This window comes from Sinohyriopsis cumingii, unplaced genomic scaffold, assembly GCF_028554795.1.
Source record: "Sinohyriopsis cumingii isolate HCF-2022 unplaced genomic scaffold, ASM2855479v2 utg001328l, whole genome shotgun sequence".
NCBI classification, from domain to species: domain Eukaryota; kingdom Metazoa; phylum Mollusca; class Bivalvia; order Unionida; family Unionidae; genus Sinohyriopsis; species Sinohyriopsis cumingii.
Window position 1 is genome coordinate 721314 of NW_028315984.1, and position 27662 is coordinate 748975.

General features: G+C 36.2%; 1 protein-coding gene across 1 annotated transcript in view; it reads left to right on the plus strand.

Moving 5' to 3' along the window:
* LOC149772634 (sushi, von Willebrand factor type A, EGF and pentraxin domain-containing protein 1-like) overlaps positions 1-26183 on the plus strand; it is a 112859-nt gene extending 86676 nt beyond the window's left edge. Inside the window, exons 4-6 of the mRNA XM_089947541.1 lie at positions 7534-7704; positions 24050-24217; positions 25862-26183. Of these exons, the coding sequence (XP_089803667.1) occupies positions 7534-7704; positions 24050-24217; positions 25862-26109 (587 nt within the window). The 3' untranslated portion in view covers positions 26110-26183. The remainder of the gene's footprint in view (positions 1-7533; positions 7705-24049; positions 24218-25861) is intronic.
* Positions 26184-27662: the final 1479 nt, after the last annotated feature.

The following is a 27662-nucleotide window of genomic DNA, read 5'->3' on the forward strand; positions in this document are numbered from 1 at the left end:
ATGAAGTTACTAAGTATCACCAATGAACATTTTAAACCATCGTCGCTGAGTTTTCGGCTATGTAATATGTCACTTCATTATGTAGTTATGTATTTTACCTCTAATGCCAGTCCCTTACCGGACAGATATGTATGTATTAAGTCAGATCAAAGAAAGTTCCACACAATTGCACCAGTACGGTCTGTTTTGCGATGACGTGTTCGGGTCAGTATCATTTATGGCTTAAGTTGAAATTGAACAAAATGAACGTTTTTCCTAAAGGTCAGATAAAATGCCTTTATAATACGTTTAGTTTAACAAGAGTGTTCAAGCCCTTACCTTCATCAGCGTAATATTCGGGTAGATGTTTCACGTTTTCGATCTATTGGCATCACATAGTTTTAGCATGTTATCCACAATTCCTTTATGTCTATATGGAAGTGATATGTTGGGAACAGAACACATAAACTGCATTGTTTGTACCATTGCGTCCACGAACCTATCATTTCAGTGTTAGCACCATTTGAGGTCTCACTAATGTCATTTCTTGCCGGAATTGTGGACACATGATGCTATTAATTTACAATTGCTGTTAAATTTGTTCTTCCGTGCCATGCAATTTCAATGTCTTGAATTGTTTCAACGATTTTCACTTAAATTTAATTTAAAACAATAACAAGCGTTCGGAAAATTTTAAGTTGATATTAATTTGCAGTCAATGTGGCGTTTCGAGAAAAACTAGGATCCGTTCTTTTTTAGCAATTTGATCTTAACAATTTAGTGTAGGGATAATTGGGAGGACACTACTGTTATTTGAAGGTTACACTGTTGACAAGAAAATGTCAGAACTTAGGTCAATCAATGAACTGTATTCATGCGAAGTGAGAGCCTTTGCCACTGTCATTATGCCTCAGTAGTATGCATGCTATTTTCAGATGTAGAATATCCAATCTTTCTTGTATATAAATGTGTTGTAATAAAGATCATTATATCCTTACTATTAGTCCCATCCGCCACAGATGCTTAACCCTCTCTATCATTATACGTTTGCTTTTGGTCCTTTCTTCATTTATCATCAGTCTGGAGCTGCGGTGGCTCAGTGGTTAGGATGCAAATATCCATTGTCCAAGCACCAATTTTTGTCAACAATGGCTTGTGCGTTTTTCAGCCCTCCTACGATTTAAGACCATCCTGACAATCCACCCACACAGTGCAAATATAAAGAAATAAAACACATACAAATACAACAAACATACCTCCGCATTGCGCGATAACATTATGTTTCGTGTTTTTTTTAATACTATTCTGATATTTGTATGTTTGACACATTAGTCTGGTTTTGCATGGATGACAGTGACCTTTGAATATTAAGCCAATGGTGATGCAGCGATCATGTTCAAAGCTTCATCCATGTGTATCTGTAGCACTATGTTTCAACCTATCAGTACTGCTACTACATAAACATCGGCTACAGTGATAGAGCTTATACTCTCTTCCCGGCAAGACATCACAAACTGAATTCCAGATGGCGATTGCAATTTTGTCGCCCCAGTCGTGTGTGTATACGTAATGCTCACATGTGACGTTAATGCACAAATATCCTGGGAATCTGAAATTCATTGATGACTAATCGCTGCATCATTACACTTTTTTGCGTCTTTATTTTCCTGATGTGAAAAGTATATTCTTGCAGTTTTGCTCACTTATACTGAAACGAATTATTCTCATTGACACGTTTGGTTTCGTTGAGCTCATACCTATTATAATGATCTTCTCTACAATCGCAAACAAGCATGATATATACAATAATTTTGAAAGTTTCATTGCCAAGGATATCCTCAAAACAAAGCTATGTAACTTTATTATTATCATTTATAAGGCTGAAACGTGCTCGTGTACTTGTAAACTGGGACACATCGAGTGCGTCGCACCTTTCATAATTTAATGATTAATCACTTTGCTGGACGTATTGAATTTTAACTTTATAATATCAAATTTAAATTTTAGACATGATAGAAGGCCATTCGTACAATAGTTATATTCTCTTCTGATGAGATGTGCTCTCGGCCATTGATTTGCTGTAAACATTTAGCGAACGGATTCATACATGAATATGCTAAACATCGCCATTTGGAGCCATCGTAGCTGCGTTTTCTTATATGTTATCTGTCACTTCATCATACAATTATGCTAGTTATCGCTAAGGCCACTTGCGTACCAAACACATACATATGTTGTGATAATGATACAAGACTGTTTACACGCTTGTCTCCCTTACATCTTTTTTGTAATTACTTCCTAAGGGCATTATCATAAATCATTTAACCATACGTTGAACTGGATGAAACTTTTCCTAAAGGTGTGATAAAATGTCTTTGAAATATGCAGTCTTGAAGCTTTCCAATGATAAACGGAAGAAGCAGCATACCAAATTCATCAGCTTACTAATAATTTCCTCCATCATTCATCTACTCGACGAGTTTTTTATGGATGTCGTCATTGAAAACATGGACAACGAGCCTTCATTGTGCTTCAAAGAAAAGTAACCATGTTACTTGAATTGAGTTGTCTTGCAGACAAATAATGCGCAAAAACCTATTGTTGTTGCTAATCGCGCTGGGCGTGAAATTAATGTATTCCTTTGCATCATCGGAACATCGACCCAACTGCACGAGAAGCGGCCGTCACAAACGGATTTCAGGAAATGATACATGACGTAAGAATATCAGCATTCCAATGTCAGTGAGAACATCTGAGTGTTTCGATAAGATTGAGCATTACTGTAAATTACATGCAACAAGGAAGCACATGCATATACATGGGTTCTATAAATTAGGTCTTATATGTCACGATTGTCGATACAGTCCACGAACTGTATCATTTGCACCCCAGACATGCACGTGGGTCATATTTTATTCATAATGAAAAAGGTATGTTTATTCATCCAATATATCAGCATCAATAGTAGAATATTAAATTTCGAGTTAAGACTATACAAATTGATAATATATAGAAACAGAAGAGCAACAGGAAATTATTATTGTTTCAAATAAATAAATGTATGGGCATACACATTTTGAAAAGTAACAAAGGAAGAAAGCAATATTACTGAGAGAAATTAGCACTAAGTCTTTACGTAAGAAATATTTGATTTGCATATTCCTTTAATTAAGCAGGAAACGCTGATCGACAGGGAAATATAAGTTTACATGTTCAAATGTATTTATGCAGTGTGTTTTGGATACGCAGACCTTGTCCTGGCATCAAACTGGTTCTGACATAACAAAGCATGTTTGATCATCTATTTATCAATCATATATGGAACATAAATGTTGTCGGATTGCTCCATTGTAAGCAGCCAATATAAGCACCAAAACTTGTTTAGGTTTTCCTGTACATGTTAGCGAAATGTATTGATATGTTCCATAAAGCATAATTTCAAATATCAGGAAACAGCGTTAATAACAAATGCGTTAATAACATGGTAAGAAAGAAATAACTGTGTAAGAGACAGTTTGTATTATCCCGAATCGAAATCATGCATTCTCCTTGCTAATATAACAATTAATAAAAATTAAATTACTCAGTAAGTTAAAAATGAAAAAATATTGTTGCATAGCTAGAGTGAAGAAAGACTTGAGCATATTCACTCGACGGGGGGAAATCAATTTAAGTTCACTGAATATTAAGTAGATGCATCCAACGCTACGTTTATACCTCCATTTGTCACTTCCAAGAGGTTATCCGTCTAAAACAAAGGATGCTATAAGTGCAAGCACACACCCTTCTCATATATGATCATTTTGGATTATATTCTGAACATTGGACAGTTTCATAAGCCCTACCCTAAGTCTATAAAAATGTAGACGAGTGATATAAAGCCTCAAAATGGAATAATACATTCCAAACAATTGTAGAACCTTAGGAAGGATGGTTTTCGGTTACAAATCAATTCAACAAATATGTCAATGACTTACTAATCAGTTCCAATAGATCATGTGATCAATTATATGTTAGTACTCATCACCATGCCTAAAAAACCTATATTGGTTATGCAAACACTACTGTATTACTCTCAACTAGTCAAAGTGCTTCGGAAAACAAATTTTACAAACTGGAATACTTCACGCTCCTTACGAACTTAACATACAATTTAAATAAAACAACTTTTGGTATTGAACTCTAGTATGTATTTAGGAACAAACATATGGAAATGTGCAAAGGTATAAATGTATGAAAACAAGTTATAATTAGAATAAAGCATTATAACCAACAGTGGCAATTTACGAGCACCACAACTACCAACTCTCTCAGCAAGAAATGATATAAAAACATGCATCCACATTGGGCGACGGAAGTCAATTTGTCGTTACTTTACTTTCTGACTGGTTGACCTATCATAATAGTTTGTTACGGACGATAGCGGCTTTGAACAGAAGATACGTCAATGATAATGCGCTCATTCCCAGCAGAAAGTTGTTTTAAATAAGCTATTTGTTGCAGAAGTCTCATTTTGAGATATCATATTCTCTCCTAATTGTGCATTGGTCATATATTTTAAAACCTAGTCGTGCTAATGGCGGAGAAGGAAAAAAAATAAATTATAATAGAATATGGATATATGTATATAAGGCCTTATATATTTTCGAAAGCACTAAAACGTCATTAAAGAAGATTAGTGTTCAAGTGTTCAATGTGTATCATCATGTTTCAAGAATGTGTCCAACTCCTCCGGCAAGATCAGGAACAATTATTAGCACGACAGAAGTGAAGGTCGGAGACAACTACATGTACATATACCAGGCTCGTGGAGTCGCACAAGAGGTACAGGATGCGACATTCACGTGCCTACCATATGGTGGCTGGACCTCGACAAATTGTATTTGTGGTATATTATGAATTAATTTCATCACGTGAAGACAGTGCAATCCTGATGCAAAAGTCCAAGCCATACATTTTCGTCATAATCATTGATTCAAAATACAGTTTAACATCATATGAATCAAAGGCACAAATACCCAAGTCAGCGCCAGTACAGTGAGGATAATTTTACCTGTATTCATTACGTAAGTAGTTTCTTCAGCTGATCGATATATTGTTTCATTAGTAGTACCTTAATCTGAAACTAATTATTGTAATTTGTAAGCTCTGTTTCTTTTCGGGCATACGTTTTTAATGATTTTTTACCCAATGGAATGTGACTAATTAAAAACAAACATATAAAACATAAGGGCAACTCAAAACAAAGTAATGGAACGTCCATACTGTTCTGTCTAAGGATGAAGCATACTCTTGTACGCTTTAAATAGGGACGCAACCAGAGCCTCGATTAATATAAATCACCAATATTTAGTTAACGTTAATTCCACCCAAGTTAATTCTTCTTATGTAAATACATGCATTCAAAGGCTCAAATATTAGCCTTTAATGATAATATAACCGACTGCTCCACAAACAATACTCTTAAATATCACTAATCACCCTTCTGAACCATCGTCGATAAATTTGAGCCAACGATGATTCACTACCAAGTTATGTATTTTACATCTAAGGGCACAAGCTTGCCATACACATAGGAGGGTAGGGTCCGATGAAATAGTTTCACATACTTAACCCCTTTACTGTGCGTTTTGTGGTGCATTGCGAAGGTCAGTATCATATAAAGCTTTATGTCAATTTGAACTAAGTAAATTTCTCTCTTAAAGTGTGATGACGTGCCTGTGTAATAAATGAATTGTGCCAGCATAGTGGGGTCATTCCGTTCCTTAGCGTTCCTTAGTTTCTCATGTGTCTTGTTCTTCCATGTTAATAAGCTTCTCACTTTCTTAGTAACTAGTTCTTTCATGTAGACTATAATTCCGTTATAACTCAATGAAAGTGATCCGTTCTTGTAACAAATCATCAAAACATAGTACGTTTATACCACGACTGCACTGTTCTTTGATTCCAGGTATATATTCCTTTACATTTGTCATCAAGGGTTGACACAATTCTTATTACAGCGCTAGATTTGATAGTACATTCCGTGCAATTGCAATGTGTTGAACTAAATTGCTTCATAATCTGAATCAATGTCAGGAGCAAAGTATTATAATGAGAGCCTTACGATTGATAGTATAACACACCATAATTCTTTACACCGTCTGGTCGAGAAGGTCACACATTTTCCTGCGTGCCTCTGTCTTGAACGACGTTTCAAATTATCCTTACTGTTAGCACAAAGGCATCGAACCCACTAACATATCTTACACTTTCTTCCCGGCAAAACGTCACAAATTGAATTCCAGGATCCGACCAAAATAAGCATTTGAGCCGTTATCTTTCGTTAACGCGTGGGCTCAGTCAATGTCAATATTTTGTGCCTGTCTTCAGAATAGCTTCCGAAAAATTAGAACCGGTTTGTCCCATTCATCCGATAACATTTGCACACAGAACGCTCTCATACGATGACTTTCCTATGATCTCTTTCCCCATGACCTCTGCCAGGATGCCATCAAACTTTGTGGTCCACTTCTATTTGGCCTAAGCGACTGGCAGTCTTGTAATGCATTTGGCATCCCATTGGTTGCCTATGCTGCTTCTCCGCTGGCCCTTGTGGGCAGACGTAGTCGGACGAAGCTTAATACTTTTCGTAATAGAGCGTAATACTTCCCCATGACTTTATGTCAAAAAAATGTCTTCAAAGCAAAGAAATATGCGAAAGCATATCACATTACCATCGGGTTTAGTTACTTTAATAAGCAGACATAATGTTTCAAATGATCACAATGGGAATGCAAGATTTGCACGAGAACGCATTTAATATATTATATATACAGAACAAGGGGTTTAATATCTAGATATATTAAAACCTTACTCAGTTTGGTTTAATATGTAATTAGAAATCATCTCATCATATGTTTCTACTCACGTCTAATGATTTAAAATGTTTGTGTAAATAAAAATATGTATATGACTTCTTTGCTAAACAACAAAAAGGGATTGAGACAGTAATTGTCATATATATTTTATATCAATTTTGCAATATTGTAATCTGAACAGTGAAGAGTTTATAAAAGACCTTTTCAACATGTAGCCTTAAAGTAAACAAGTTGTAGAATTTAGCAAAGACGATTTTCATGTCCAATATTATTTAATGAATACGTGAATGATTTTCTAATTTATTACGACGGTTGATGACCGCTCCGGTGGCCTAGTGGTTAGAGCGTCGGACCCGGAAGCAGGAGATCTTGGGTTCGATCCCCGGCCGAGTCATACCAAACACTTCCCAAAATGGTACTAACAGCTGCTAGTATGTGGGCTTGTTAGCCTGGGGTCAGGATACTGTGACTGAGTGGGACATCATGTTACATGTCTGTGGCATGATGCCCCAGTGCTAGACATCAATATAAACTGTCACTGCAGACATTGTAGCGATATGACTGAACATCTTTTTAAAGTTACGTTAAAAATCCTAATTACACACACACACACACACGCACACACATATGTCGAAATATTCATATGATTTTTAGAGACGTTTAGTGTCCAATGTGTATCTTCATGTTTCAACAGTGTGTACACCTCCTCCGGCAAGATCAAGAACAATAAATGGCAGAACAGAAATTGAGGTCGGACAGAACTATACTTACAAATGCCAGGCTGGTCTAGTCGCAAAGGCAGGACAGAATCCAATAGTCACGTGTCTACCCGATGGTAGCTGGACGTCGACAAATTTTACTTGTGGTATGTTAGAATACATGCTAAGGCAGTTTAAAAACTGCATAGTACTTCATTTTGAGATATTAGTTTCAAGCACATCGTCATTACTTGTACAAATGTAAAGTATTTTGAAATTTTAAATCCTTTTTATTGTGACGGACATAAAATCCGAAAGTTACGTGTCTACCACATGGTAACTGCACCTCTAATTTCTTTACTTCTGGTTTGTTTAAAATGCATTTAAATACTTGACTAGAGCGTTATTCACATTCGAAACCCCTTGCCGTAATATTAATTTTCATATGCAATATATCAACATATGTTTAATATCACTGTCATGTTTACCCCGACCCAGAGTAGCCCCAGTTTGAAACATGTATAATCAAAGTAATTCTGACAAGCCATTGTTTGATGTTAAACATTGCCGTAGGCTACTACTAATCCATTACGTAAGATTGCCGTGGCTACAAGTGGAGAGCCGGACCTAGGAGTGCGAAGCCAACAGATAGCCAATTATCACCTAGTTTGGAAACGTTTGTCCAGATCAAAAGAAGTTGCCTGACGAAAGGGGAGTGTCTTAACTTCTTTTCCCTGCAGACAGACAGACAGGTTGAACTGGCCACTAAGACGATTGGACAGGGTCACAGTGCCACCCAATCAGAATCGAGATAGGGGAGAGAACGTGATTTGGGTAGAATGACATCTCCGCGTCTTTCGGCAAGAATTAGTTCGCTAAGAGAAATTTCCCAGAGGAGAGGTTAGCGTAACTCCTAATAGCCATTCGTTATTGGCGGGAAAATCTTAGAACAGGAAATTCTAAGTACAGACAGCTTCAAATAATGTGAGTGAGCTTTTTGTTCGGTCTTTGTGGGATGCGACTGCATTTTAATTGTAGGTCGTATATATACTTTGTTACTAGAATCGTAGTACGAAGAATTACTTTGTTTTGTTAATATGTTTGCATATTTTGAAGAAATGAGTTGATATTTGTAAAGAATTATATAGCTTGCTAGCCGTCGCAAGAGTTAATATTGTAATTCGCGATGTGGGTATTTTATAGTAGACTAACACACGTGTTCATGTGATTATAGATTTTGCCATTGTTGAATATTTGTGTAATGTACAGACATGCCTCTGATTGTTGTCAGATTGTAGTACAATGAGATTAAATATATATCTGTATATACTGAAGTGACGCAATGTATTGATGTCTGTATGACAATTCACTGATACCGTGTTATTACGCCATTGTTTACCCTGCAAGAAGTGTGTGGGAATTTCGATATGTACGCATGCGTGACAGAAACCGTGATTTCCTTATCTGATGATTAATTGTTGATCTAGTGTGAGGTGAGATTCGATAAAGCATATGTTAACGGCTTGTGGTTTTTCACATGAAGCTTTGAGGGACAGACCAGTTACAGTCTGGTCCCGTAGTCTCAGATAGAGAGACGGAGGAAATGAGAAGAAAGGAGATAAGTCAAGAGAAGTTGAAGTCTGGGAGAGAAATTGGAGGAGGAGATAGTAGAGAGGGAAACGGAGTCGAAGGAGGTGTTAGAGGAAAAGAAAGAAGGAAGGAATTAGCGGAAAAGAAAGAGATGAGTTGATGCAAGGACAGGGCAAAAATCGAACTCATTGTAAATTACGAGATGAATTAGATTGTCACTTGGTCGACGGAAAGACGTGTGATTGAAAGTTATCGTTTTTAAATTATCGAATTTATTAAATTGTTATTGATTGAATTTCATCTCCGTTTTCTCTATAATTTAACCGTCGGCATTGCTGACTGGGGGCTCAGAGCTGTAAATCTACCTCGTCACTAATTTAACTTTCTAACCTCACGAGCCAGGGTGGAACTTCCATCATAATTTAATTAAAATATATTGGAAGAACCCCATCCCAATGCGTGCAAACGTCACAATCACACTATCACATATGACGTTATAATGTCATATAAGGCAAACTGACAACTTTCCTAGGCGTCCGCAGTTCAATGAAAACTCTTTGTTGCATCATTGGTATCTTTCCCGTCAGCGTCTGTTCTATATGACTATTCTTACATTATTAAACTTAAACTAATCATTTTCAATGAAACATTTTGTATACTATTTTAATGATCTCTATACAATCGAAAACAAACATGGTATAGAAAATAATTTTGAAATTTTCCATGGGTTTCCTCAAAACAAAGCAATAGAACATCATTTTTATTCCTTTCGTAGTCTGCAACTTGCTCGTGTACAGTGTAAATTAGGACACAACTGGTGCGTCTGACCTTGCATAATTTAATATATAATCACATTGCTGGGACGTGTTTATTATTAACTGTATAATATCAAATTATAATTTTAGACAGTGATAGAACGTCTTTCGCACAATAGTTATATTTTCTTCCGATAAAAGGTGCTCTCGGCCACTGGTACGCTGTAATATTTTAGCAAAAATCACCAATGAACTTTTTAAATCATGGTAGCAACGTTTTTGTATATGTTAACTAGTGCTTCATTGTACAATTATGTTAGATATATCTACGGCCATCTACCTACTAGACACATATATGTTGTCAGAAAGATAAAAGACTGTTCGACACACTCGAAGTACTTACTGAATGTTCTATGGGGGATTTACTAAGTTCATTATCATATATAATGTAATTGTACCTTGAACTGAATGAATTATTTCCCTAAAGATGCGATTACATGCCTTTCATACTATGCAAAGTTGAACCTGCTCATTGAATCACTGACGTTCTTCAGCGTTAGCAGCACGGAGGGTGAATCCTACTTCTTTTAGAGAAGTCTTTGTTTGAAAATAAATCTTCCTTTTGAAAAATGAAATTAGAAGGTCAATAACTCAAACCGGTCGAGGCCTCTCTAACCTGCTTGGCTTATTTTTCTTTGACGTTCGTATTTGCGTTCTCGTTCACCTACCCGCACACTCACCGTTTGTCTTCACCATCCCTGCCGCTCAGTGGTGTAATTAAATCATTAGTATATCATATCATAATAATGCTAACCCTGAGATATCATACAGCAAAACTAACTCGACAGCGAATATAGGCAATTAATAAATATCTCCACGTTCGTGATTCTGTCAAGCAACAAATACCAGCGTGTCAGGAGTCTTAAGTTTAATTTACAGAAGGTACAGAACAGTTGCTAGACCAGTTTCCGAACAAACAAAACAAATTTGTTACAGCAACTGATACAGCACAAAAAGTTCTCTGAAAGATAATATTTAATTAGCAAAGCTATACAGAAAACAAAATGAAGAAGAAATGAAGCACAACTTAAGCGAAAGCAGAACGGAAATCAACCTCATGAGAAGGGAGACAAAAACAGAAAAAGCCTCAAGAGATGAAAAAGCAGCTTGACCACCACCCCACTAACTTCCTCAACCACAACCTGAAGCGCCAAAAGCTAGAATCAATAAAACATATACATTTACGCCGGAACGTATTGCCGCTATCAAAGTCCCAGACTGAAATTTTAATATTGCTGCGTTTGGACACCATGAAATAAATACATATGTAAACCAGAATATGTGAAATTACCCATTGGATTCAGGATGTATATCGTATTTCTTTGATATTTCGCAGATTAGATCTAAGTACGATATTAAAGAATTTGAAAAAGTATATTAAACAAGTAAACAAAAGGAAGAAAAAATAAAGCAGCAGCTTGAAAACCCAAGAGAAGAAAGGGAATTAACCTCAAAAAAGGAGGAAGGAGCAACTGAAAGTGGTATACCAAGCGCTAGCGATTGGGTTACTCTTTGAAGTGTCCTTGGAATCTTTGCCCCAGTAACGTTCTCACCGAAGTTGAACGACTAAAAATTATGATTGGAGAAACAATAGTAGGCAATTATTACCCAGAAATCATCCATGAAGCAACTGCTACTTATCAGAGAGCATTTACAGGCTGTATTATGGACATTAATGCTTATCAGTCTCTGATCGATGAAATCGTTGATGACTTCAGCGACAATCAAAATCGTTGATGGTAGATGTAATTTGATCAGTGACAAGAAAATAAAATGAGCATACATAATGCTCAACGTGGACTTATAATGGACAGGGTGATACATTCAAGATTACCAACCTATTAAGCGATCTACGGAGATTGACTCGGTGATGCTGTTTAGGGTCTATTCATAAAGATAGCCCCAAAGGCAATACCGATTACAAAATAATTGTCATTGAAAGCAAGCGACGTTATTCGTGATAAAGCTGTTGGTGGTTTTATTCATGTTGCTAGTAAAGCATTCTCGGGAATCAGGGATAGACTAGCAAGATTAATACGCCGACCTCCACCGGTCCGACCTCAGCCGATCAAACTCGCAAGCACCGAATTTATGCAAGCGAATGTTAGTAAAATAATAAATCAAGCTGCAAATAAAACTTTAGCTGAGTTGACTGGCATACCCCTATCCGAAAAGGAAAAAGATATATCTGCTAGTCTCATAGCATGAAATGATCTGCATTTTCGACTATAACAAGTATAATACAAATATTCAAGCGTTTATCTGATGCTGTAATTGACATGGATATGCCAGTCCTAAATGATGAATCGATACGTAATTATAAGTATTATTCATATACCTGATAAAGCATTTATTGACGTAGAAGGTGAAATTTTAAAAACAGATGATACTGAATATGGAGCTGATCTTAGGGTTGGTTTGTTAATAATGGCTTCATGGTGTTTTTCAACAGTGCCACGTATAGCATTGACGGAAGAATCATTGAATCATACCCGGAAAACAACAGCTGCTCTCTTTAATAGACTCTGGTGTTAAATCAACATTTTCATTGATGACTATGACCACAGATAGTGTTCAAAGTAACATTAATAATTTATTCGCACGTGTCTCTGTTCCACGACATATATTCGTTGTTTTCCAAAGTACTGAATGACAAAACAAGCAAACACACAGTATAAGATATTTGACAAACTTGGTGCTACTGAAGTTTCAATGAGAATAAATGGACATCAAGAACCATCCGAAGATATATTATTAAATTTCGATAACAATCATTTAGCACGTGTACACGATCGCTTGATTACATTCATGGGAAATGATCAAAATATGTATTCTGGTCGTCAAATATATCACAACTAGATTGTACAACGCTCAGTCTGATTTATTACTTTTCGCTGCATTTCTGGATTTATTTAAACAGTATGTCGTTGATAAATATTTTCGATCTCGTGTGGCAAGACGAGCTATTTCTAATAACAAAGCAATCGCTGTTATGCTTTCAGACAAAAATAAATGCTACTTTAAGGAGTTTGGGGACGAATGAGAGTCATAGATGCCCCTCTGGAAAATATGTAATTAAATTTTCTATAATGGCATAATGTCAAACCATCATGTTAGTGTCAGTTTGAATCATGATTAGATTAAAAAGCTGCAATCAGGACAACAATGAACTGTGGAATAAACATATTGATTTTAATCAGAACAGATCGCAGGTGGTCCAGATAAACAATCAGTGACTGAACGTCAGCTCCGGCACATCAATGACGACACATGATCAAAGACCAGAGTTAGACTTAACCATTCTGAGTATGCATTAAAGACATCGCCAGGACGGAATGTATATCCTCAATTATTGCAGCTATACCAGCGTTGATATCCTCTGTAGACCCAGCTGTTGGAAAATGAGCTGCACTTATTGATGTTTGAACTGCCGCTGGGATGGCATTAAAATAAGCAACATGTCACGAATAACATCTTCCAAAACAAGGTCGATAAGTTCACTGATACTGTCTAAGACTGCCAGGAAACCCTCATTCACGGTGCGGGGAAAGGTATAAAACTGCCCGGGACTCATCGTTGATGCTTCTCATGTTCCATTTTAATGTACCTGTTGCTGCTAAAATTAACCATCAAAAACGTCAGAGGTGTTTTTATGCGTGATCAACAACCAAAACAACCAAGCAGTGTTGAAACGGGTATCATTAGTCGTGATGGAAGTTTTGGTCCAGCTACTCACTCCTTTGCATATGCGATGGATCCCGGTGAAGTTGTTTATTTTGATTTTCATGAACTAGCGCCACTAAAAAGAATTTTTTAAAATATGTTGAGAGACATCAAAACACTCCGTCTGGTACTCAACATTATCAAAGTGAAGTACATCCTGTGCTTGACGATGTGCAGGAGTATAATACGTTGTCCAACGTTTGAAACGGGTCCTAGTGAATATACAATGGTATATATTTTATGTAGATCTGCTCGGGTTAAAACCCAAGGTGAAAAATCCAAGTATGCAATAACTGATCAGGTCAAGGATGAACTTACTAATCTTTTGCGTCTCGTAGATGTGGACTAAAACGAAATTGCTGTTTTCCGTGATCAAGAAGGAAGATTAAAGACGAGATATATCTCGTTGACAGATATTATTCTGCGAGTTCCAGATGCAACCGAAGATAACTTAGTGGCGTTTGCTAAAAACGGCAAAACGAAAAACTTGGAGGAATCAATATTAAAAATAATTGTATAGATTGCTGAACAATCCGAAGATTGGGGATATTATGTATAGCGGTCTCAACAAGAGCAGAAATACAATCGTCAATATGAGAGAACCAAACTCAGACGATGATGTGGCAACAAAACGATACGTGGACAGCAACTACAGCATGATTGGAACTGAGATAAATAATCGTTTACTATCCGCTGGTGATATAATAGCTGGTTCTATCAATATTGCTAATAAAATACTTACTGGTCTTAGAGAACCAGAATGAAAAGATGACGCCGCGATGAAGAAATACGTCCGACCGCGTTCGCTAAAATGTTTCCAAACCAAACAGCGACAACCGTATGAAGATATTTTGATGAAACTTAAATGACCCTACTTATGGTGCTATTATGTATGTGGCTGATAATTATCCGATTATAGTTGCTGTTCCAGCGACTACGGTGGCGGATGCAGAATATTCAATTATGTCAGTAGCAACGATACGTCTGCGGTATAATTTTTGTTGTTTGTTTTACTGTGTACACATCAATGATATTTTTCAACTGGGTCTGCAACAAAAACACTTGTTCCTATCTGTAATGTTGCTTTGCAACAACGTCATTCAATTGATTTCTCGTATAATTTAAGTAGGTGGTGGTTTAGCTACTAATTAGAGACACCAACAATGAAACACGCCTAGGTCTTTTTCTTCCGGTTCCACCACAAACGTTTCCTCGTCGTTTTCCTTTGTTAACGCAGATCCCGAAGATGCGTTAACTGGAAAACATTGTGAAACTGTGGTAGATATTGTACATTTTGTAACTCCGAGTACTGAGAGCCTATATATACCTGTACCCTCATAGCGATATTTGATGGATTTATTGAGTGGTGTCCATATTGTTGATCCAGACTATACTATATATACCACATTATCAGTAATCATTTTTATGTCAGAGAACGTCATATCGATGACTGCTGGACTTCAAAAGATATATTATTGGCTTTATTGCTGGACTTCCAAAATATAATGTTGGCTTTATTTACGCTCCTACGAAATTTCGAAATCTTGTTTACGTGAGTTTAATAATCAGATATAAATGTGCTCATTACATCATTTAAATTAAGGTTATATAGTATATATTTGCCTTAATTATAACATTGGATGAATTTAAGAGATTATTGTATTAAACCCTTTAAATTTTGATTCGATATTAACAGGTTACCCCTCGAATTGCCTAGGCGGGCTCTGATTAATTGGACGAAAAATACTCTAATTAATCGTATCAGTGAAACCGAGAGAGAATTCGCAACGATGTTGCGTCTCATGTGCACTCAACATTCAGAATTATGCTAGACGTCAATGCTACAATAGCATAATGACAATGAATGACAATGACAAGCGAGCAAGGACAATTAATAATTATCTCGACGAACAAAGGTATATTTTTAAAAATAAAATGTATCGTAACGGTTGATGCCCCCGCGATACATAACGCTGGAGATGTTTTAAAGTTAAGTAAACATTCCAGACTAGGAATACTAACTGGCATTGGGAGATCTTATTATGAGCGAGCATATCCTGTGACGGCAGATGTTCATGCGATATATCCGTTGAATGATAAACCTAGCGTTGATGATATCAGACCAATACAAGTTTCGACGTTGATTTGTATTCCTGAATTAGATATAGAACCCTTTAGAAACGCAAAAAAAAGAAAACGGTTTAACGGATTTTCGACGTTAAACAATAAATGAGTAGGTCGAGCTTGTCAAGGAACATGGTGCAGCGATTAAAGACGTTGGTTAGTTGGAAATAAAATTAAGACTTCCAGTACGGGTGAAGACACTAACCGGAGAGATTTTGTACGAATCGAAATTTAAATTTGGAGCTTCAATATAGATTGTTAATCATAACACACAATATTTCCAGGAAACTGAACTGCTAAATTTTATAAAGGCGATATGTTTGAGTTTGATTTTATCAGAAATATCAGTAAGAGCGACCCTCTATCCGTGTGTTTATTTCAGTGGTCAGACTTTGTAAATTATAATCAGTTTGTGAGGCCTAATGGCGATATTTAATGTGCAGGATCTCTCCACAAGGAAATGAAAAGTCTTGTTGTGGAATATGGACACGACGAATTGTGGAATACTAATACGAGTGTTATCTCAGCCGATATGGCTCCATGTTATCCTGGAAGCTATGTTGGAAATGGAGAGTTTTCTGAATACTTTGATGGATTTGGATGACCAGAGGTGCGATAAATTGACTCTTGCCAGATTTTTGTTTAACTGGATTTGCATGTATTGATTCGTTCAAGTTTCATCAAATTATCCTCATTCGGTTGTCGCTGTTCGGTTTGGAAACATTATAGCGAACGCGGTTGGACTCCATTAATGTTTCTACGATATCGGCTTGATGCAAAATTATTGATATCGTTGATTGTAAATGATGCAATGATAGCATAACGTACGCAGAAACATGTTTGGTTACCACAATAGAGAAACATATATATGTTAGTCGAAGTAATGTTAACTTCTCGGACGGAAATACATTAGGTACTTTTGTGAGCTAAACTCATGTTGACTCACCATATTTTACTTATTTAACATCTTAGATGCTCGCGTACGTTTCGAATATAATTTGTGTAACCGCAGTTAGAGTCGTAACAGATTCACTGTATATCATTAAAAATATGCAGAAACGCTGAAACAATGAGATATTGCCGCTGATGCATCATGCGGCGGATGGAGAATTAAAAGAGAAAACAATTCTGAATCTGCCGACATTGAATCTAAGGAAACATTAAAAAAATAAAAAGATGTCAAAACTTTCATCAAGGCCTTCATTATATAATCTTGTGCCTAGACATAAAACAGTTTATATAAATGAACCTGATGGGTTTGGTAAAACAACAGGTGCTATTTAATTATTTCGCTATCTTGACATGAGTGTACTAACCCAGTCTAACCGGCTTGCCATATAAATGAATGAAAGAGGATATAAATCTTATACTTATCACAGCTTCTTTCGATGGAAAGGAAATGCATGGACTCCTGAGTGAATGGTTGAGGAATATATTTCTAAGATCATTATCTAGGATGAGATATGTTCGATATCCGAGGAGGTATTAAAAATGTTGTTGATATGTTGCTGACGAGAAATACTGTTGTTACCATGTCTGGTGATCATAGTCAACCACCACGATTTTTTGGATCAACTCAGCATGAATGGCTGAATAAATTCGTAGATTTTTATGAGAAAATATTTGATGATCACCGGGGGTTTGATTCAACATTGAAATAATTTAAATGCACCCAGAGAAGATACAATGTGAAATAATGCATGAAGTAGTTGCTGAAACTGTGATGAGTGAAATTTTGAATTTGTGGAGGCCTGCTGATTTGATAGTTGCAAGTCGGAAGATAGTTCGTGACACACTTCAACAGCAATTATTTCAGTTACATAAAAAAAAAAAAACGTTTTCAGATTTACCTGTACCAGACGATACACACAAACAAAACATTGGAGTTGAGATTACTGGAACCAGTGAGAAAGAAAAACTGATTTGCAATGATATTATTGCTGTTCCATTGATTGCTGTTGAAAGTGCTTTCACGATGAATAAATCTCCATGGACTCAAGGTCATGTACTAGCCATTCATTCGGCACAAGGATTAAATATTTCTGACCATTGTCGATGATCGGATCGAATAGTCAAATTTTGTTTATCTGGCAGTGTCTCGAGGCAGACGAATGTCTCAGTCATGGAGGGTTCATGCTAGTAATGGTGATGATATGGTAAGGATACTGAATGAATCTTGACGCTGATAAACAGCAAAAATAATCACTGTGATTGCTGGAACACATTCTTCTAATGACACATTACATTTTACCGTGGATATAATTAATAATAGTCTCGGTGATACACGCGAAAACGTGATGCTGGCCTGTTTTGAGTGTAATCGACAAAGGGTCGCTGGTGTCCTGCTTTCACAAAGATAAAGGAGGTGGTAATTGTTTATCCTTAGGAAATGCTTGTAATTGTTTACGATCAAATCTACGTAGAGGAGCAGTTGAATCCAGTCTGTAAATTGCCACGGATCTGACCACACTGAAACGTTTATGTGTGGTCACACACCGAATATGATCAGTTGCACTTTTTACCAACTTCAAACTCACCAGGTTCATACAAATATCTTACATTCACATTACCTAGTACTGGATGTTTTGAGAAAGAGACACATCGTTGTACTATTTTATGTCTTTTGTGATTGATTGGTTTAATAGACAGTTCATGAGTTATTTCATTTTTTAACGCATCTATCACGCTTGTTAGTCTTGCAAACTATTCAGGATATCTTTTGTCTTACTGAAATTTTTTTGGGATTGTTATCCTAACAATCGCTCAGCAAGTGTTCGATTAAATCGCTCAATGATTGCCTGGCCGCAATAAATTGCTGTGTGTCCTCGTCCGAATTAGACGTTATATTGTTTCATCAGAGATGTTACTGCACCAAGTAATTCTTTGCCAGGATCAACATCTATCAACTGTGGCTATCGCAAGCGTCCTCGTTGTAAATGTGTTCAAACGTAGATGCAACTTCAGTTGCTGTCTTTCTTGATACTGGTCCTGCTTCTTTTTATCTACTTACAACGTCAACGACAGCCAACGCGTAATTGTATGTGCGCCACTGACGTATACCTGTTTTAATATTATCATAAGGTAAAAACAAAATATCTGCCTGATGAACTTAATTGGGAGTGTTGAAATAAAAATGTGAGTACTGAATATGTTTAGACGATTGTATGTAAATTTGACAAATTTCCTGTCTTGCTAACCAGTCTGAAGCAACATAACATGTGACACCTGCTACAGCAGCATGTATGCTTACTGACATGTTTTATAATAAATCGATTCCATTATACTAGTCATCTAAATTAATTACCGGCCCATAGCACTAGTATACCTTTGATCGCAGATCTTACCAACCAATTAGCTAGTGATTCTCTGAGAGGTTTATCTTTTGTAGACTTTAGAGTGTGAATTAACTTCACGTCTGCAACATGTCGCTGTTGTAGATCTGAATTTTATTACGCGACATCATCAACGTGAACAATCGCATTTATTGGATACTCTGCAGGTCTCGGTTGGTTTTGTTTTTATTCTCTCAGTAAATCAGCGATATCACCGCCATCGTCATTAGTCAATTTCGAGATAGATATGTATTTGTTCGTACAACATTTCACACACTTGCCTTTAAATGCACTTTTTTATTCCTCGTCTTTATTGCTTTTAATCCACTCGTGAGGGTGGGTTCTCTGCATCGAACACAATATAAATTCCTATAGTTAAAATGTTTCTACAACATGGAAATCATTAATATTTCAGCAACAGGAAACCAAGCATCATCCAGCGCTTTTAATCTGTATCAGATCAGTTATCATATGTCTATCTGGGTCCGGTAAGATGGAATTGTTGCTTAACCCGATAATGAGATGACTTAGGTGGAATACGTTGTATTTGGTAGCACCATCTGAAGACTATCAGCGATGTTACATTGTGGTTAAATATTTTAATGAAAATGGATAATTGCTGGAAGAGGACGGCATTGATATTAATGACTTATTGCTGATATGATCTCGATATATAATAGCTTAGTACACGATGACGTGATGCTGCACAAGCTATCAAAGCCAGCTCGGATATGTTTCCGAGGTAGACACAAAACACTGATCTTATATATTTACTCAGCGATATGCCCACATACATAAAGTGGTCAGAGATAACTGCCATCTTCTAGTTGCCTTTAATGGTGTTGATGCACATACTCTGCAAATCATCCAGCATACTTGGTGTTCGGGTGACATGGATATTAGCACGTTTAAAAATTTCTTCTCAGAAGCACAAAGCACACGCGATTCCTCATGGATTTATCAGGATAAATTTACACTAACATCGATCACTATCTCACATAATTCACGATACAATGTTTGTTTGAGAATCATCAACAGTGAAGGCGGCGACAAAGTGAGAGAACGCAAAAATAACGTCAAAGAAACATGAGTTAACCCGGTCAGAGAGGCTTCGGTCGGTTATAGTTCGCGTTTTAGCGTTATTGACCTTGTATTTTCATTTTTCGTAGGAAGCTTTATTTTTAAAAAAGGACTTCTCTAAACGTTGTCGGATTCACACTCTCTGCTTCTACGTGTCATGGAATTATATATTTTACGTTGTCCATCTTCTAAGGTCAGACTGTGTTTCCATGTAGTTCGCAATCCTGTTATGAATAACTAGTAGCGATTGGTTTTGACCACAGCACTGAAATAGCAATGTTTATACCAAGGCCGGTACGGACTATTCATTCTAGTGTTAGCAACGTTTGGGTTCTCGTTAAAGTGGACACAAGTTATTAATTTCAAGTTTGTTTAAAGTTGCTCCTCGAAGTCTTTCAATCTCAATATCTTGAATTGCTTCAACGAATTCATCTTAAATTTATTTTGGAACATTAGCAAATGTTCTACAGAGTTCAAGTTGATCTTAACTTGCAATAGAAGTAATTATTTTAAAAAAATTAGGATCCTGTATGTGGTGCAGATCGATAATAACGGCGGAGGTCAACGGAGAACCTGAAGGAACCTACTGTCATTTTATGGATGATACCATCCTCTACCACGAGTCTGAACGTGGATCAATCCAAAAACTATCTTCATGCAAAGAAGAGAACTCCGACTCTCAATATATCACTCTTTATAACACCGTAATACAAGTTTCACACGTGTCAGTGTTTCACTATGGTTAATTTTAATCCTACTGCTTGTCCAAAAACAACGTCCACACTAATTTACATTATTCTCTCTAGCAAAATATTTTTGCTTTTGGTTTTGTCTTTATTTATCGTAAGTTTGGATCAGCAGTGGTTCTGCGGTTATCGTTCGAAACTCATGAACGATTGGTACTTACGTATACTCTAAATGTACAGGATTCTTCATTATGGTAGGAGGGTCATTAGGTCATCGTAGAGCGCCGCAATTCGAATGTATCTTCTTCGATCTAGAGCCAAGAGTCCCAAATGACAATGCAGGAAGCAGAAGACCAAATTGTTTCTTAAGCATAGCAATAATTTACTGGATTCGGTCACTGGTAACAAGGATGCTATTAAACAAAGTGAGCATTTTGCTTGAGCTGAATTGTTTTGTAGAGAAGGAATGTGCGAATACAAACCATTTTTGATCGTATCGCTGTTCGTGAAGGAACGTCTTCCTGTACATCCCAAGAACATTTACCCATCGGCACGAGAAGCGGCCGTCACAAAGTGTATTTCAGCAAGCGATACATTATGCAATAATATCAGTATTGCTATGCCAGTATGAACATCTGAATTGTTTCGATAAGGTTGACCATTGCTAAAAATTATGTAAAGCATGGAAGCCCATGTATAGACATGGGTTCCATACATTTGGTCTTTTATACTTTTATGTTAATCCAGTCTCATAAGGTCGACAATTGAATTAGAAGTGGATATGTCCTCACGAATACATAGTCACGGTTACTGGTGCTGTTCAACCAACTGCATCAATTGCACCGCAGGACTCGGACGTGCCTGACCATTTATTCATACTAAAACAGGTATGCCGAGGCGGCCAGTATATCAACATCAATAGTAGAAATATTAAATTTCGAGTCATGACTATACAAAAATGACAACAAAATAGACACAGAAAGCAACAAGGTCTTTACCTACAGGATATCATTTTAGTTTGAGATAAATATGAAGCCAATTGTAAATTTATGAGCAAAAATTGAAAAGTAGCAATTGAACATAACAATATTACTCAGAAAAAATAACACTAAATCTTTACGCAAACCATTATTGATCTGCATATTTCCATAAGTAAGCAGGAAACGCTGAGTGACAAAATAAATATATATTTACATATTCAAATGTATTTCTGTTGAGCGCTTGCATAGGCGAACCTTCTCCTAGCATTAAACTGGCTCTTACATAACAAAGGATATTTAATCAGTAATTTATCCATCATATACATAGAGCAGGAACATTGTCGAGTTGCTTTCTTGTAAGCAGCCAATATGAGCACCAAACATTAAGTATTCTTTCAAATATCAGGAAAAGTGTCAATGACAAATGTGTTAATAGTTTGGCAAGATATATCTAAGTGTGCTAGAGACAGTTTTGTTCTCCCGAATCGTAATCCTGCTGCTGTTGTTGTTGTTGTTGGGTTTAACGCCATTTTTCAGCACGATAGGCTATACATGGCAGCCAGTATTAATGGTGGAGGAAGAACCCGGAAAACCCCGGAAAGAACCACCGACCCACGAGAAGCTACTGGCAAGCTTTCTCACATGCCCACATTGGCTGAATCTTAGACTCGAACCGCCGCAGACAGAGGTGAGATGGCAGTGATCCGTAACGAAGAGTGCTTTAGACCACTCGGCCACTCGGGGTCCCCGTAATCCTGCAATAATGTCCTGCCTAATATAACAATTCACAAAATGAATTGCTAAAAAAGTTGCAAATGAAAAATGTTCATGGGTAGCTAAAATGAAACTAGACATAATTATATTTACTCGACCCAGGCAATCAATTTAAGTGTACAGACAATTAAGTAGATCATCCAACGCTAGGTTTGTACATGCTATTTTTACGTCCAAAAGGTCATCAGTCTCAAACAAGTTATGTTCAATGTTCAAACACACCCTTTTTCACAGATGTAAGGTTTGGAAAAGCAACAATTAATAAACAGTTTCCATCATTTCAACATAGTCACCATTTAGACCAGAGTTATTCTACTTCCATGAACCCACTCGTCTGATGTTAATGGTGGTTAGTCTAAATCCAAGCTAACTTATGATATCATATCTCTCTAAATTAAATGTCAACTAACGAAGCTAAGTGAAAAAAGATCAAGAACAATACAATCCAAAAAACTTCGTGTTCACAAATAGGATCAAGGCATTAAATATTAAACAATTATAGATGAAAAGCTTACCATCTCACCAGTGTTTGCAAGAATGTTCCATTGTTTGCATTGAACATTCACAACAGCATATATAAATACATTATTCTTCATATGTTGTCCGATCGTGAGTAGTTACATTACGTTGAATGATGTGTGTTTGTACGTGATGCAATTGTTTTCCTATGTCCAAATCACGATACTAATCATTGCCACAGAAACATTTTAGAACATTAATTATAAGAAAACTCTTCAGAGTGTACACTCTGTGTAAAAATATACGAGGCTGCTATTACTGGAGCAGCATGATCATTCTGAAAAATATTAGTTGCTGTCTATTTATATAAGCGAGCAATAAGTTCAGTTTGTTCATTCTTTCATTAATCGTGTTTTCTATATTCAATTTCTTCATTTCTTTACATTTCAAGAGATGATGATTAAAATATCAACTGTGATCAAAGTAGTGAGTGAAAATAGACCAATACAAGTAAAATTTACTAGTCCCATTTTAGATTTAAGAACCGAATTACTAAATCTGAGAGGGGCCCGAGTGGCCGAGTGGTCTAAAGCGCTCTCCGTTACGGATCACTGCCGTCTCACCTCTGCCTGCCTGAGTTCGAGTCTTGGATTCCGCCAATGTTGGTATGTGAGAAAGCTTGCCAGTAACTTATCGTGGGTCGGTGGTTCTTTCCCGGGTTTTCGCGGGTTCTTTCTCCACCATTAATACTGGTCGCCATTTATAACCGATCGTGTGCTGAAAATTGGCGTTAAACCCCACAACAACAACAGCAACTAGAGCTGAGATATATTATTCTGTCTTTTCTAAGTGTTCTCTGCAATAAATATATTCAATACGTTTGCTTTGTTACATGTATAAGTTTATTATGGAATGTTGGTGCTCAATGTGTATTTCCATGTTTGAACAGTTTGTCCTCCTCCTTCGAAATCAGGAGCGATAACTGAGGTGGCAGAAGTGGAGGTCGGCCAGAACTATACCTACCAGTGCCTGGATGGTCTGTTCGAGAAAGGAGATCTGAAACCGACAATCACATGTCTGGAAAATGGTAGCTGGACTTCGAAAAATTTCGAATGTGGTAATGTAATAAGACATTTCATCAATAGACTACTATGTTAAGAGACCATGCGTTACTTTCCACATGATAAACAGTATTACATAACGCCTTTTGCCGCCATATATGACGTAACAGTATCTGTAATATAAAAGTAAAATATTCGCGAAATCCCATTTCGCTGGAGACTTTGGTTTGCATTATATGATGTTGAAAAATAGTTTTCATTCATGTGATCAATATATTATTGTATTTTGAACTTTTGAAAACTGAAGTTCCTAACACTCGTCTAAATATGTTAATATTATAATATAGAGTGTTTTCAAAAGGTTCACCTCGGTCCAGAATAATTATATGAAATGATTAGTTATCGAACAATGTATAGATGTTGCACTATGCCATGCAGTATAGAATTTCAATGAAGTGCATCATATTGTATTACATTATATTACTGTGGAAACATACTTTGCCTTTTCTGTGTACACCGGAGTCTTTATATAAATAATTCATATTTGTAATGGAATTTTATTTGAACACGCTTATCCGTGCATTATATAAATTTTTCTTTGTTTCAATTCAAAACAATAAATAATTACAACAATCGTAATACAGAGTTTAAACACTTTTTTAAGCAAAGCAAAACTAATCACATGTATGGTTCTTTTGTATGCTGGGAACAGTTCTTCGTCTTATTTAACACAAGCAAATACGTTAACCTATAATACATTATTTAATATAGATAGACATACTGTACCAATATAAAAATCCGTGTAAACAGTAATTGCGATAAGGTTATGATTCCTTGCGACCTAGCTATTTTCTACTTTATGATCAGTTTATTTAGCCAATTTGTAATTATTCATTTATGTTCATCTAATTCACTTGTAAGGGAGGTAAACTGGTTAATTTGTCTAACATGTTGTTTTCAGAAGTTTCAGCGCTTGCTCAAAATATAACGAACCAGGCTCGGACACGGGCTATTGATATTATGATAACATTGTTACCATAGTGAATAATAACGTAATATTCAATCTTGATAATCAAATATTATAAAAGAGTTGTATCAGTTTTATACATTTTAATAAAGAAACACTTAAAGAACGTAATGTGCGTTTTATATTTTGTCAATGGTAGAAACATGCATCGTAGAACAATTTTAATGGCATGTTTGATGAACTGAGAGCATAATGAAAAGGAATTGTCATGGCCCGATTGCACAATAGAGCCAATGTAACAGTACCAAATTAATCGAGATGAATCGGCCAGTTTTACAACACAGCGCCAAAAGAGTAACGATTTAAGCGGCCAGTTTACATAACACAGCTATACAAGAATAGCAATTGAAATGGCTAATTTTCACAACAAAGCGCCCAAAAGAATAGCAATATACTCATAGTCATAACATTTGTGGTGGAGATACAAAAAATCAGAAGCACAGAGAAATTAAAAGGAATTACATTTGCACCGCTGGCTAATGTAACTATAAGAATTACGTTTTGAACTTATATCTTACTATTATTTTTCAAACAATAATATGTGTGTGCATATTTTCTGGAGAACCAAACTTATTGTTAACAATTTAAAAAGACCAGTTTGGACCTATTTATGCGTTTATATGTATATAACAATACATTATTGAGTTACTGAATTTTACCTATTCTCATTCAGTAAAACAGAACTGGACGCAGGACACAATTTATCCAAACAACATACATAAATCTGAAGTAATCAGTAGTGTCACAGGGATTGATCTGTTGGCCTGCATGAAACAATGTGACGATAAAGAGAACAACTGTTTGTCCTTCTTTTATAATAACAACACAAGCCACTGCGTTTTGTCCTCTTCATTCCGACGAGGTCTGCCACAGTATGTCCAATCTTCTGATGGATGGGTATATTATACAGGCAGGTATTAGACTATTGGCATACCAATGAATTTGTCTATTATATAGGCAGGTATCAGATCATTGTCTTACAAATGAAAATATATGGTATGCATACACGTAACAACGTTATGTTCGGGTAAAGATCGTAAATCTATGAATATAACTACTGGCGACTCTGTTCACATTTATTGTGATTTATTTAGGTAAATCACCTGAATGTGTAGCAACCCATAGGTTTAAAGGAGGTTTCAGATTCAAACGATCAAATTGTGTACAATGTAACATAAAGCAATATATTATATTTTAACTTAGTATATTATACAGACGGGTATTGAATCATCGTCATACAGATGAATTGGTCTGTTACGCTGGCAAGGACATGTTCAGTATCAAACATATTCATTGCTCTATAACAGAGACAAATATTGTATAATCGGCATGCTCGCGATTTTGGAGTGTATCTATCCTCCTAAGTTGGTGATACACACGCCCTAAACCATGTTCTCGATTGCCCGGTGGAAAACTTGTAGAGAGATCTCCACTATCAAATTACACGTTGCAAAAACGTGTCATCTCCCTTTAGATCCAAGCATCCAATACAAACTACTAAGCTAAACTATAAGAAGATAAGCTGGTGCATATAACAGTCCCTGGTATTTGTAATAATATTTCATACATGTGATACAATAGTGTTAGGAAACTCAGGATACATTCATACATCACACGTTAAATCTATGACATGTACAAAATAAGTACATCAAAATGCTATTAGAAATTAGCATGAATTCATTGTAGAGTTGGAATGAAACTGCTAATTATCCGACCCATCTGTAAAGTTAAAACGTCCTGTGTGCGGCGAGAATTTGCACACGTTAAGATATTGAAAAGGCATCCTTCATATGCAAAATTTATTTTGTGATTATTAAATAAATAATATCCTCCCCATTTCATAATTTACCTATTTAGTATTCAAACAGGATATAACATGTGTGATTCAAGTAAAAAAAAATCCAGTCACGATGAAATCGAATTATCACTAACCGAATTTGGAAGTTACATGCACAGAACTTTAGTAAATATATAGAAAGATAAATGTTTTATACAGAGGTCAAACATTTATCATCAAGATGATCAGTCCCAAAATGAAACATTTAATTACAGGAATATGTTTTTCATTATCACGCTCTTAAAACCTGCGACTAAACGTGCACGCAACAATACACTGTTGAATGCATTAAATGTTCTTTTAAATGTATTTACTTGCTTCCGTTGGTGATAGGATGACTTTGCTGAACATGTCATGAATTATTGTATCGCTATTTCTGTTGTAAACGAAGTCTTATTAAAACAACAAACAACATATAAATACAAGACGTCCATCTATATTGTTTTCCCAAATTTAAAGAGGTTTTTAACAATAGCCAAACCGCTCAGGATGTTCTACAGGACGAACTTGTATTTATAACTTAACAGGACATTTACTTAGAGATGCATGCATTAGACTGTAATATTCTTACTCATTTAGTCTTTTATTCAGTATATTTAATACAGAAGGCAACGCGGGAAAAAAAACTGTTTAAAAC